Source organism: Gouania willdenowi, chromosome 4, assembly GCF_900634775.1.
Source record: "Gouania willdenowi chromosome 4, fGouWil2.1, whole genome shotgun sequence".
NCBI classification, from domain to species: Eukaryota; Metazoa; Chordata; class Actinopteri; order Blenniiformes; family Gobiesocidae; genus Gouania; species Gouania willdenowi.
The window spans coordinates 16,326,918-16,341,749 of record NC_041047.1 but is presented as its reverse complement, the minus strand read 5'-3'; the positions used below and the strand labels follow the sequence as shown (position 1 = coordinate 16,341,749).

The 14,832-nt window shown below is 38.7% G+C and overlaps 1 protein-coding gene across 2 annotated transcripts in view; it reads left to right on the top strand.

Moving 5' to 3' along the window:
* The window catches only part of negr1 (neuronal growth regulator 1), a 212,084-nt gene extending 198,843 nt beyond the window's left edge, over positions 1-13,241 (top strand). For both annotated transcript variants that reach the window (XM_028444489.1, XM_028444488.1), the window contains one exon: positions 9,629-13,241. In XM_028444489.1, coding sequence (XP_028300290.1) covers positions 9,629-9,729 — 101 coding nt within the window. In that variant the 3' untranslated portion in view covers positions 9,730-13,241. The remainder of the gene's footprint in view (positions 1-9,628) is intronic.
* The last annotated feature ends 1,591 nt before the right edge of the window (positions 13,242-14,832 follow it).

The following is a 14,832-nucleotide window of genomic DNA, read 5'->3' as shown; positions in this document are numbered from 1 at the left end:
TTATAACACTTCCTTTGTTATTTCATGTCTAATGTGGCTCTAATAATTTTTAGAGTATAATGCTATGAAATGTCTCGCTCTCCTCTTCTGTTTACACATACTGCATCTTGTTTTCTCGGCGAGAAGTGGTCATGTGACCAAGTACGTCATATCCTCTGCCGTGTTTTTGCGAAAAAAGTGTTTCCATGACGCTTTTGCAACACACTTCAATATCGAAACGTCGGAAATACCTCCTCATGAAAGCGTTAAACCTTGTTGTTGACGAAAACTGAGGAAAATATCTAATCAACAACATTAACACTGAAACAGATGTCCTTGAATGATTGGTGAATAGAAAGCCCACAAAAAGCCCACTGAAGTAGTTAAATAGAGAAACTGGAGGATGGGGAGGTGGTTAGAATGTGGAGAATCCTTGGAACGTCTTTTTTTCTCAGAATTCCTTCCTGAAGCTCACACTGTGCTGAAAGCTCTCCTCAGTGTCCAGATACCCAACAAAGGTCTTTATTAACTCAAGCTGAAGGCCAAAGCATCTTGAAATTAAAAGCCGTACTATCAGGTGATAGCTATTCACTCTTAAGATAGGGATGCTGCTTTGAGCTGTCAGGGTGGGCCTTAAAGTGCTTGCTGCTGGATCTTTTTAACTGGCAGGTGTCAGTAATCGGAGAGAGGCCGGTTTGAGGGGAGAGGTTACAGCACTACTGGGAGGCACGGCGTGAGTAAATGATCTCTAAAGGCCATCTTATTAATGTAGGCTCTTCATTACTAGCTCCAGTGAAGATGATTGGTGGGGCTAATGAGCTTGAGGGTGTGCATGCACACGGCCTCTGTGGAGAAGGAGTGTGTGGATCGTAGTGCAAGAGTGATGAGTTTGGAACATCATATTTGGTCATGATGAACATTTTGCTTGTTCAAGAACAGAAGAAATAAAAGAGGGAATTGGATGAATGAGCTGATGGGTCAGCGAGTCAACTCGACGTGGCAGCCAGCTACAGGCAAAAGGTACAGGAATAATGGTGATGGGAAAGTGTATTTTATTGTCAATGGACTGGAGAGAGGTAAGGCATGGAAAATGTCTTCATCATCGCCTATAAAGTGGTGGCATGCTCTAAAGTGTAGGCACTTTGCACTTAAAGGACGATTAACTGTGACATATATTCTTTGACGGCACATCACCCTGTCTTCGCATGCTACGACCATTACTTGATATTACATTTTTGTTCAGTCAGTCGAAGGGATGAAAATGGGTCTGCCTGGCAGTGGTAAAGACACCCTCAATGGTTGTGTGAACCGTACATGGTAGGGGGATTTAGCCTGGTTTACAGAGTGGTGTGTACGGGATCAGTTCTGGCTCAGGAGTGTCTCATGTGGGTATCTCTGGGGACAACTGTGGGGGGTGGACCAGAGGCCACTGATTGATGGACAAGGACACTAAACCCCTCCCCCACCACCTCTGCTTAGAGAAGCCCATCTCTAAAGCCATGTCCTCGAGGGGATTGGGATGCTGCCTGGATGTCTGGCGGCCGTATGCTGCCAGCGACAGCTTCCTCAGGGGATGAAACAAACTCAAGGGATAAATCATGTACTGGGCAACAAACACATGAAAAGGGGACATAATTCATTGGGAAAACATCCAAAACTTCCATTCTTGGTTTTTTTCAAGGTTTTATGTAAATAAATAATAAAGATTTAGGTCATTTGTGTCAAACTCAAGCCACAGGAGCCAAATCCGAACCATTAGAGCATACAATTCAGCCTGCAGGAGAAAGTAAAAATTACAGAGAAAACATGAATCAATGTGTAAATGAAACTCATGAAACGATATTGCAGGATTGCAGTAATTTTTTAGTGTTAAACTGTTGCAAAAACTCAAAATTCTTACAAAATCTTTAAATTTTCCTCAAATTATTACATAACATTTCCCTTAATTAAATAGAAAACGGTCACAAAATCTTGGACATTTGAAGTGAAGACCCTGTTGGGACTGATATAGATCATCTATTGCTTGGATGTTGTCGGTTTCTTACATATTTAGTATTTTATGTACACGTAGAAGTGCAAATAGGGCACAATAATGTTGAAATTACTTGTTTTCTCACATAAAATCTGTGGCCCACTTGACATCAAACTGCTCCGTATTTGGCCCCTGAACTAAAATGAGTTTGACACCCCCGATAGGTGAATCATCACATTGCAGAACTACTGTAAGTGTTGTACCCTATACAAAGCCTGCTTTGAGTTTCATTATTGTATTTTTGCATTTGATTCATTTTTATGTCTTGGTTCACAACCTTAGCATTTGTTAACATGTTGACGGCAAAACATCCGTCCATTCAGATGTGGAAGGTTAGGGAGTGGTAGAGGAGTCGAGAATGTTGCTCACACTCCAGAACACTATAGGCTACATTCACACTGCAAGCCTTAATGCTCAATTCTGATTTTTTGTTTGTCCGTTCACATTACCATTTAAAATGTGACCTGTATCAGACTCTAGTGTGAACGGTTTGCGGCTCCGAACTGACGCGTTTTCCCAAAGTTTTTTGTGCAGTGTAGCCAGAGAATGAATGAGCAGGTACAGAAGAGGATGAGGAGACAGAAAAAGAGAGACAAATATTTAGTTTTGGCTTTTTGTGGTGCCGTTTTGCTCTTAAACACAGACCATTTATGATACGAACCTTCAAGCTTTGACCCAAACTCGACAGAGCAAAAAGGCATTAGGTATTTATATCAGAGCCCGACCTAAAACCGACAGTTAAAAAACGATTATTTTACTCATACAAATGACATATTTACGCTTGTTTTAGTGGTAAGCATTTGCTTTTATTAACAGCTGTTAATGTCAACATCAGATCAGCGCACGCGGGGTAACCAGTGCACGTCGAACATACAGGTGCACGGTGCACACTTGAGACAGTGGATCTATTTACATAATCTATGTATCAGATATAAGGATATTCCATGTTCTTCTGGAACACTCAGCGGTTAATGTATCAAACGTGCACTAAATCTGACTTGACCGTTCACACTGAGGTTGCATTGAAATCCGATCTGTTTCTGATTCAAGACCACATATGAAAGTGGCATAAATTTGTTTTGAAAAGATCAGATTTGGGCCAGATTTGAGCGTTCACACTCAAAAAAGAATCAGATCTGGTTACTTGACTCCTAAAAAATCAAGTTTGGGCCACATTTGCCTGCAGTGTGAACACAGAAAGCAAATGGCTTTGGTTCATAATCAGCTGAGAGTGCAGCGGAATGTTATTTTCACAGGATTCTGACATTAGTTTTACATTTCTGTAGCAAAACAGTGATTGAAGCGTTTTGCTTTCATCTCCACTTATCTCCTCTGCTTTTCTCCCTTTGCTGTGCCGCCCGTCTTCCCACCATTAGCTCATCTCGACACTGTTGGTTTCTCTATGATATATTGTCTGGGTATCTGGTACTTCATTGTAACTCACTGCTGATGTACATGGCAATTAAATTCAAACCCCAAAGAGGAAGAGCTCACTCAGACAGCCCACTTTCATTCTCCCTCCTGTCCGTGGCTGCTGCAGCTTCGCACTGGCAACCCTTTCAATCAATGTTGTCTCTACCGACGCTTCCCTTTGATTTACCATTCGTCTTCCCATATCTGTCTTTGCTTTGCACTCACTCTTTGTCTGTCTCTTTCTTTTCTCTCTTCTATTCCCTTCATGTTAATAAGTAGAGTAATGGTGTGCAGGCAGTTCCTGGTTGGGGAGTTAATTAAAATGGCAAGTTGCTACCCACACAAGCAAAACAATGGAGGCCGCTGCTTTTTGCAGTGACACAGGGAGAAATTAAACAAGCTGAAAATCAAACGCAGTAAGAGAGTAGGAACCCAGTCACACTGACTATACTGCTGCCACACTTAAAACTTTGTCTCCTAAGGAACAGAGGGGGTTATTGTTACGCTCTCTCTCCCAGTCAACATTGCCAGGCAGAGATCAAGTAATTACTTGGTGATCCACTCGAGCTGCTACATGAAAAGCATTTGTGTACACGATATTAATGCGATTACTGAAGCGTTTGCCTGGCCAAGAACTGCACCAACACTGATCAAATGTGGAAGGGAGATGGTGACATTTGCCTTTTTTTCCCTACCCACCACCTCACCCTGTCACAGCACTGCTTTCCTACTTACTGAATCCTCTGATCCTAGTACTTTTCCACTCAATTTAGCCACTTTCCCTCCTGCTTTCTCCACTCACCTGAATCACACCTGGCCCTCATTAGTAATCAGCCTAGTATATAAGCCCTTGATTGTTGTTCCAGCTTGCTTGACTCTTCTTTCAATCTGTTTGGTTCCCAGGCTACAACTTGCTGGCCTGTTAGAAGTTCTCATATGTGGCATACAGGATGTCGGTTCCAACTAGAGATGGGGGATTTTATCGGCTGATATTTGCCAGAAAATGTAATATTGGTCACATCGGTGACTGTTTTTTCCACTGATATTGAAAAACAAATGTATGTGCTGTTGGTTGCTACAACATTTAAAAATACAAATAAAGCACTCTTTCCATTACTAAAGTTAAATACGTTATCTTGTTTTCTTCAGGTGATGTTTGTTTGTGGAATAAATACATCCAGTGGGGCATTGCAGTAAAAGTCGAAATAACATAACCTGTTATTTCCATGGAGATTGATAGGATCAAGAATCAGCAACATGAAATTTGTCATTATAGAGTGTAGTGGGGGCAGATATGCTCAGCTTTGAATCAGGGGGTTTCTGCCTTTTAACACTAGACACCCTCATCAAAGGTGGCCAGCTACAGGGTGATCAAGCCTGAGCTTACCTCCCATAACTGTTTCTACTCTTTCCTATCTGTAGCTTTGGACCACTTCAAACTCAGTCTTTGCTCTATAATGTAACCCAGGGGTCCACGATCCTGGTCCTCAAGGGCCACTATCCAGCAAGTTTTAGATGTTTCCCTCTTCCAACACACCTGATTGAAATGACCAGGATTGTTATCAGGCTTCTGCAGAGCTTGATGATGAGTTCATCATTTGAATCAGGTGTGCTGGAAGAGGGAAACATCTAAAACATGCTGGATAGTGGCCCTTGAGGACCAGGATTGGGGACCCCTGATGTAACCTAAAGTATGGTTGGCAGGAAGGAGGTCTATGCATGTATTGGTTAATATCATAAATTTAGTGTTGGACAATATCATATCAGATATCGGCAAAAAAAAAAGCTATTATCAAACATCTTAAGTTAGAATCCTTCTCTGGTACTTGTTTGAACCACCATGCATAATACTATTGCCTTCAATAATGTATAAATTGTCATAAACTGTTTTTGGGGTGACTATCGTAGCTACACCCTCATGACAAACACAACACAGTGTGACACACAAATGAATCTGCTACCGTGGCTAGCACAACATAGAAAACTCGAGATCCAGCAATAGTGGGCCGACTGAGCAGGACAGGAGCTGTTGCTATGGTTACCATTTCTCGGCTCTCTCTCTCGCAGCCCAGGAAAACTGTGTCATTATCCTCTAGTTTGGATAGGCAGAGAGAGAGAGGAGGGATGCAAAAGGAGACAGATAGAGGAAGAGTGGAGAGACGAATATAGAAGAGCAGGGTGTGCAGTTTGCACAGGCCTGACATGCTTCTAACATGTACATTGTTCAAAGCGTGAACCTATTTTCGCTCTTTTATTCACTCTTTTCCCTTTGGATTTGTGCTTTCCATCTGTCAGGTGACCTATGGTTGTTACTCTAATAGCAAAGTAATACTTGAAAACACCAGGTCAAAGCAAAGCTGTGTCAGGTGAAAATGGTTCTTTCATGTTCCCTCTTACTGCATCGCCTGTTAAAATTATTCCCATCAAACCCTTATGTGTAAAGAAAAATAAAAGATAACCAACTTCAGTGTTGTTATTTTTACAAATGCATCCACCAAAAATACCAAGAACAACCTCTGCTCATCACATCAAAGGCAAGGTTAGGAATTTATTTTGGCAAAAAAAAAAAAAAAAAAAAGGCCACAATTGCCTTCTTCTAAACAGAATGAGAGAAACTGTGTGGGGTTGGTGTTGTCTTTGTGTCCGCACAGTGTGTGCTCGCGTGTAGACATGTTTTCCGCTCTGCTTTGTGGTTTTGTACAACGTGAGGTCCACATCAGAAGAGTGTTACATAGTGAACTAATTACACGGCCGTGTAAATGGAGACACCCTACTGATTTGGTGCTCTACACCACATGATTTCCCCTGGTAGAGCAGAGCCTGTTTGCACTGCCAAGCTGTGTGTGCAGGGATGCATGTGACCTGTGCATGCAAGTTTAAGCGTGTTTTCGATGGAGTGCGTGTTTTCTAACCTGTGAGGTGTGCTTTATTGAGCTGCGAGCTGAAAGAGAGTGAGATGCAAGTGTAGCCCCTCCAAATGAAAGGCTGCCCTGTGCCTCTGTGCTGGCCTGACAATGCTCTCCGGAGAGACCCGTTCATATTAGCCTGGCTGTCTGCTGGCCGGAGGAACACAAATAGCACACAGTCTCCTTTGACAGCTGTGCTAGAAAAGACCTTATATATGTACAGTATCTATGGTCATTTCTTCTTTACGCTGATAGCTTTTTTCGCTTTTTTCGCTTGGTAAGAAAAAATGTGTTGTACTAAGTGCTTTAACACCAAGCAGTGCAACATGAAGGAAGAGTTTTTTGACTTTGGCGTTATCTCTTACTTCCACTGACTGATTCTTGTGTCAGGTCAAGACGTGTGATGCAACTTTTGTCATCACAGATGCAGGAGTTACAGGAGCTGTTGGTACGGAAATAAATGCCTAGTAAAGGTCACTGGTGGTGACAAACAAAGCTGAATGATCCAGTAACACTTTACTTTAAGTTTTACACATACGGCTAATGACAGATAATGCTATTATTTTCTGTCATTCGCATGAATAAAATGTCATTAAGGCTGTCATTAAGCTGTAATTTAGTGTTGTTGGCGAAATTATGACACATTTGGAGCTATGTTGGCATTTTTTGGGGTTAGGTGGAGGGATCTAGTGGGGTTAGGGTTAGGTAGGATTGGGGACTAAAAGTAAGGCACAGGAAATAGGAAGTTTTTACTGTCAAAAGAACCCTTCTATTCTGTTTAAAAATTTCTCTTATGTGTGTATACACATTTTTGATTTTAAAACCAAATAAAAGTTTAAAATAATTAAAATGTAAAAGAAATACAAGGTTAGACACCCTAAACTAATTTTGAAATAAAAGCTCAGACATGCAATCCAGGAAGGTGATGCGCTTTCGCTGTCGGAAACCCTGTGAAACTTGATTAAAAGCAAACTTTAAGAATTCCTAAAGGAAACAAGAAAACGGACATGAAAACCGACTCATAAATAGAGTTTTTAAAAAAAAAAGAAACAGAAACCTTTCCCTTTAAACACGTTTGACACGTGTTTAAAGGGAAAGGTTTCTGTTTTTTTTTTTTTTTAATCCATCTTTGAAGCATTCAATTTGGCCCACAGGAGAAAGTAAAAATGACAGAGAAAACATGAATCGCTGTGTAAATGAAACAATATTTGCAGTTTTCCCAGTGCTTATATCACATGATTGCAGTCATTTTTAATGTTAAACAATTGAAAAAAAAACTGAAATTTCTTACAAAATCCTTCATATGACATAATATTTGCCTCAATTAAATACAAATTGGTCACAAAATCTAGGAAATTCAAAGTGAAGATCCTGTTGGGACTGATATCTGTCACTTATTGCTTGGATATTGTCGGTGTCTTCCACATTTTTGTATACGTAGAAGTGCAAACTAGGACACAATAATAATGCAATTACTCGTTTGCCCACATAAAATCTGTGCTCTGTATTTGACCCCTGAGCTAAAATGAATTTGACACTCCTGTCTTTAACCAACGACTACTTCATCCACAACACAGGAATGCTTCTCAACAACAGGAAGGTCAATGGATTTTATGTTATACAATAACTCAAAGCTCACTCAACTCTTCATGAAATAAATATGATTTAATACACATTCAGGTTTTTGTGTCGAGGTTAGGAGTCATCGTGTGTCCTATGTGTCTTTAAGAAAAGTGCTCAGTAGTCTGTTAGTCTGATCTATTGATTTATTTGCCTCCCACTTCTTAGTCCAGGGAAATAAAATCAACAGAATGCCCCTGTGAAAACGTACAGGTGATCAAAGCTCTTACACTCACTAAACCTTGTGCATTAACTGCATTGTAAGCCTCCTGGGTCAAATCAACGGATCATTGAAGACAAGAATGGGGGTTAAGAAATGGATGGATGATGGATGGATGATGGATGGATGGAGACCTTTAACAACAGCTGATGTTATTACTGTCTTTAAATGTTAATGAGTAAATCGTCAATCTTTTGCTCTCATAGCTTGCAGATTAAGAATAGGACAAGATATTGCGATAATGAAACATCGCAAGATAGGAATATTATTTTGAAGAATGTCATGATGGTGGCAACATGATTTGGTTTTAATTTTACACTGTCATGATTTGTGTTCTATCTGCATAGTGGCACTTTTTGCATTTATATTCCTATTGAGTTGAAAAGGTCACATCCAGAGTGTAAGTAAAGCTACACTTAAAGTCAAATTAAAGCAGTTATTTTTCCAACTGCAGTTTTTTTTCGCTTTCCAAAATATTGTCTCATATTGTCATTGTGAGTTCATGAACTTTGTATATAAGATATAGTATAGTCAACAGGCGGCCCGGGGGCCACATGTGACTCTCAGTCAAATTTTGTGTGTGTCCCCAAAACAAATCCCCAAAAATTGTATTTCAAGAAGTTGGAAACAACGTCTGACATATTACACTAAATAATTCCAAAGCACACAAATTGACAGTAAAATGCCCAAAGTACACAAAAACACAAGAAATTCCAAAAATACACAAAGTGACAACAAAGACAGACACAACAACCACTTCAACACACAAAATCTAAACACACACACATTACAGAATAGCTCCAAAGACACAAACTGTCAACAAAATTGCAGAAAGTGACTCAAAAAATGCACAAATTCACCATAGACATGCGAAAAATGACAGAAAAATACAAAAAACAACAAAAAATACAGAAAGTGACCCCAAAAATTCACAAATTGACTACAAATTGACTAAAAACTGACAAAACAACAAAACTGCATACAAAAAAAACAAAAAACAGTTTTTCCCCCTGTACTAATGCTCAGATTGGACATTGTTTTAATGTTAATTAATGTGGCCCTCGGATCAGATATAATCACATTTTTGTGGCCCCTGCTGTGATGAAGTTGCCCATCCCTGTTGTATATGGTGCCACCCCTACTTACAAGTATGTTAATCAAAAGAAGACGTCTGAATGTGTGAGAGTATTCTATATAATACTTTTTCTAATCATTTTCAACAAATAAAAGTTGAACTTCCTCCACAGTCCCCAGTAGCTTTATTGCTGTAAAATGTACTGCAAAGTTTCTCTTACAAGCCAACTCCAGTCCACAGCAGTGGTCATGTAATTGCCCTTATTCACTATTTCACACAAAAGCCCCCATGCCAAGTAGACTGTGGGTTTGTAAATGGTGGGTGCGGCAGAGTGAAAGTGCAATCAAAACTAATCAGAGCCTCTCTTGTTTCTCTTCCCACAGCTCCCAACACTGCACCCTATGGGAGCACGGGGAGTGCGCACATCCTGCTGGCCTGCCGATACCTGGTCCTGGCGCTCTCCTCCTTCATCAGCGTGTACTAGTGCAGCCCAGACACAATGACTGTGGAGAGCATTTAGGAATCCTTTTAGACCTTGCTGATGGCTGGAATCCATTCTGGTGCAGTTTACTGGGAAGCTGTGGTGGGGAGATATTCAACTTGATTTTTGTGTTGGGAACTTTTGTTTTTTTTTTTTTTTTTTTTGTGATATTTCTGTCCTGTAAATAATTTGATGGGTTTTTTATTACTATTATTTCCTTTTATGCTTTTTGTCCATTTTGATTGATCTCCCACCGCTGAATCAGTTAATCAATCTCCCCCCCACCCCCACCTCCACCACCACCCCCTCCTCCTCCAACCATATCAACAGCCCCGAGCCATCCAAACGAGCAACTTTGATGCATCTTTATTTCCTGCAAAGCAATGGAGCCAAAATTGATGTTTCACATTCCTTCTTTTATTGATACACAGCTAAAAAAAGAAGCAACTGTGCCAATTCCTTCACTGGTATATCAATAATGAAAATTAATTGAATATATTTCGGGCTGTTGATCCAAGGAAGAAAAAAATCATTTGGACTCCAAACAATACAATTTTATTTTTTTTAATACAGAAATGAGAAGAAAAAAAACCCTAAATAATAGAAGGGAAGGACTTTTTTACAACCTGTATTGATAACACAGTAGATGGGTGAACATTGTGTAAGGTGTGTTTTGTTGGGTTCTAAAACGGGGCCCTTTCCTAATTATTCCGGCCCAAAATGTTCGATCAGGCAGCCAACAAGGTAGCAAACACCAATGTAAATGTGACTTTTTATCCAGCGTGGGCTGACGTTTGTAAGTGGGACCAGCTTTTTCCCATTTAAAGACCAATAACCCCGAAACCACTGCGTTCCAAGATGCAACGAGGGATAAACATCAAGGCCCTGTGTTTACATTTCTCTCCACAGTATGAAAACCACGCTGTATTTTCCACACGTGAATGTCACAACAAACGCTTGCGTAGAAAAAAGAGAAAAGCCCAAGTTCAGTTGTTTTCAGGCTTCCACTGCTTTGAAACGTAACACTTCTGGTGGGCGTCGGAGCGAATGGTTTTGTTTGCGAGTTTGTTTTCAAACAACGGCTTCTTATTTCTAAACCCCCCCCCCCCTTTATTATATTTGATGCGGCCTCTTGCTGTATGCTTGTCTCCGTTCAGTGACGAAACATCACAGAGCTGAAACTCGTGTTCTTTACGTATCTGGCTTCAATTCTTAAGTCCTTCCCTTACATAAATGTTCAAAAAAAAAAAAAAAAATATATATATATATATACACATTGTATGGTCATTGCAATAAACTAAAGTGCAAATGGCTTCTTTGCATTGGGTACGTTTTACTTGACCAACATCCATTGGAGTTTAGCAAACTGGTTTAATTGGATGAGTGTTTGATCACATTGAGGCTGCCGAACAATGACATCTCATAAATTTAATTTCAACAAGTTCAGCTTGGAGAGAGACAAGAAAATACTGTACTATAATGCCTTAATAGTGCCATAGACATTAAACGTCCCCCCCCCTCCACTTCAACAAGCTCAGATTAAGGAACCACAGGTTGGTTTGACTCACAGTGGATGACTGAATGTTTCTAAATAGTGAGGTGACATGTGATCCAGATTAGATTAGATTATCATGCCCAGTGGAAGCAGAGCGATGTCAGTCATGTACGGTACTATATACGTACAGGTTCACATGCTGGGACTGAGTCTGTGTTGTATTCTGCCCTATATGATGGAAGGACCCGCAGTTCACTGAGTATCTTCATGTGTGGATTGTAACTGTAAATCTATAGAAAATAGCCATGGCAGTTAAAAAGATTTAAAGCACAAACAACTATTATTTTACTGTGGTGAATTGTTTTTTTTTTTTTTTTTGTTTTTTTTTTAAGATCTGCCAAGCTTTTTTTTTTTTTTTTTTTTTTTTTTTATTTTAACCTTTGTATTGAAATCCTTTTCTCAGTTTTTGTTTCAAATGATGAAAATACTGCACCGTATGATCTTGTTTAAATGTTAAAGTATATTGAACATGGGTCAAAAGTATATTTATTCTCTTCCTTTATTAAAAACATGTATGAAATACATTTGAAACATGTAAAAATGAGAAATGTGACATTTGAATGAGGCACAGTCTGGCATAGTTTATAATGTTGTCTGGTTCATTTATATTCCAAGAATGTTGTGGATTTAAATACACTCGAGAAAAAAAAAAACATGTTTGCAATCAAATGGCCTACTTTTTTGAAGCAAAGAAGGTTTGAACTAATATACCAGTATTATAGAACTGAATCATTGTGTGTATACTTGGAGAAAATAGGAAACCTTTTGGTCTTTAGAGCCAGTGTGTAGTCATAGTTTTCACACACTCGCGTGTTTGACGATGTGCAGAGCGTATGGTTGTGCTGCATGTCAAAAGTTCAACTGTGTTTTTCGAGATGGCCATTTTTCAGATTTACTCCCACTTTTTATGAATGAAAGCAGTTTTTCTTTCCCCAAACCTGGTCCTGAAAAGACTCGCCTCCTACAGACCACCAGGCTCTGTTTTCTTTGTGGGTTTTTTTTTTTTTTTTTTTTTTGCTGACCTATTGAAAAAAAAACTGCTGTTTGGAGTCATGGTGATCGTTGTGGCACATTGGTGACAGTCCGGAGTCAATGTTGGTTGCTCGTGTGAGCGTTGAAGCCCATGCTCGTATTTCCATATGAAATGTACTGGATGTTAATTATTTTGAATAATGGTATTAACAAGTTGTTTTTATCAAAAAACCAGTATTATTTCCAATAAAAGTCTTCATGTTGCAATATAAACCAACATGTGAGTTAATGAGCGAAACTTCTTGATATTGTTTTCCTATCTAGGCTTGATTATGAACCATACCAATCTGACAGCATCCTCTTTGTTACGTCACATTTAATTCATGTCAATGTTTTTTTTTTTCTCGGATCCACCTTATTCCTAAGCCCTATGATCAGTTTTTAAAATAAAATAAAACAACAACAAATGGGATGAAATTACTCAAAAGTTGCTGATTACTTCATTTTGATAATGACATCATACCCTGACCTTGCCATGATCGCTCCAGGAAGAGGAATACGGTGGATAAAGCAGACATCAAGCCATAACTTAAATCGGCAACAATGGTTGATACAAAAACGTACAAAGTGTTTGTCTCACAAAATAAACAATGACAGTTTGTGTTGCACCAACTTTTCTCAATTCTCAGTTCATTCGATATGTTGTCAGTTCGGTTTGTAAGAAATGAAACTCTTCTCTTAAATGTTGTCGCAGGCAGTTCAAATTGACTTTGTGTTTGTATTCCATGTTACGTTAGAGCAGGGGTGTCAAACTCATTTTAGTTCAGGGGCCAAATACGGAGCAGTAGGAACTCAAGTGGGCCACAGATTATATGCAAGAAAATAAGTTCAGTTCGTATACCTAAAATACTAAATATATGAGAAAGCGACCACATCCAAGCAATAAGTGACAGATCACTGTCCCAACAGGATCTTCACTTTACAAATCCTAGATTTTTTTTTTTGACCAATTTCTATTCAATTAAGGAAATTATGTCATAATTTGAGGAAAATTGAAAGATTTTGTAAGAATTTTGAGTTTTTCTAAATGACTGCAATTGTGTGATATAAGCACTGGGAAAACTATGAGCCTGTGTAAATATTGAGTTTCATTTACACAATGATTCATGTTTTCTCTGTAATTTTTACTTTCTCCTACGAGCCAAATTCGATGCTCCAAAGGGCCATATTTGGCCCCCCGGGTCATGAGTTTAACACGTGTGGGTTAGATGATGAATTAGCTGGACGAGAGAAGTGAAAGAAGTGCCCAGTTGTAAATGTATAAAGCTTCATTAACAAATATCTTGAACTGAACTGTGATTTATTTATTTATTAATGTTTTATTTGTAGTTTGAACGCTCTGGTGTGTTAGATTCGGCCCGTGACCCTCGGGTTTGACAACTGCTGTACAGTGTACATTTAATCTACATTAACTACTGCTTTATTGTTTTACTGTGACATCTGCCACTACTCTGGTCTTTGAAGTTTCTTTTTTCGTTGATACTTAGTGAATCTTTACCTCACAACATGCAAAGCGTTGGTGAACCCAAACTGTCTGAAAGTAACGGACAGGTTATGATATTAAAAGACCACTATCTGTGTTTAATGAAACATGGCTGGATGCTTGACAGTTTGGGACTGTTCAGCAGGTTTAGTCTTAATGTGCTAAAACGAGGAGAAACTATAGCTGGCATTGTTTAGGACCAATGAAGACTTCAAATGTCTTAAAATATGAGTGTAATGTAAACCAAACACATATTTATCGGCACATAGGGAGTTTAAATTTGATGCTCGGAATAAAGAAAAAGTTACATGGAACACATCTGCAGTGTTGGAATTATTACACACATGATGTGATATTATATATATATATATATATATATATGTGTATATAATATATATAGTATATATATATATATATGTGTATATATATATATATATATATATATATATATATATATATATATATATATATATATTATATATATATAATTAATACCTGGTGATATTATTGTTATACATATATTAAATCTAAAATTATCTCCCTAGAAGTAAAATGTTTATTACAATGATTGGTGTGTTTTTTTTTTCTTTCCTTTGTCTGCACATGCTGTCGAAGGTTAACACTACAAGAAGTGCAATCTTTTAACAGCAATGCATATTTTATTATTGCAATTAAATAAATTTATTTATTTCATTGCATAATTGTGACCATCACCAGCCCTCCCTAAGGGTAAGAAATACTTTATTAAAGGGAGGATGTAAAAAAGAGAGGGCAGTGTTACACCAAGGTGAGGGGGTGGAGGGGGGTGGGGAAGTTAACAGGGAAGAGGGATACAAGATAGGATATGGAATGGGTGGGGAGTGATTGGTGTGTTAAAGTTTGGTTTCTGTTCACTATCCGTTCATGGCAAGATGAAGTTCACAGGTTGAGGTGGATTCATGTATCAGGTAACTGTAATATGAGTCTTCCTAATTGTGCATTATCATGTATATTTTATACTAGGGCTGGGCAATGTATAGAGATTCAAGATATATCA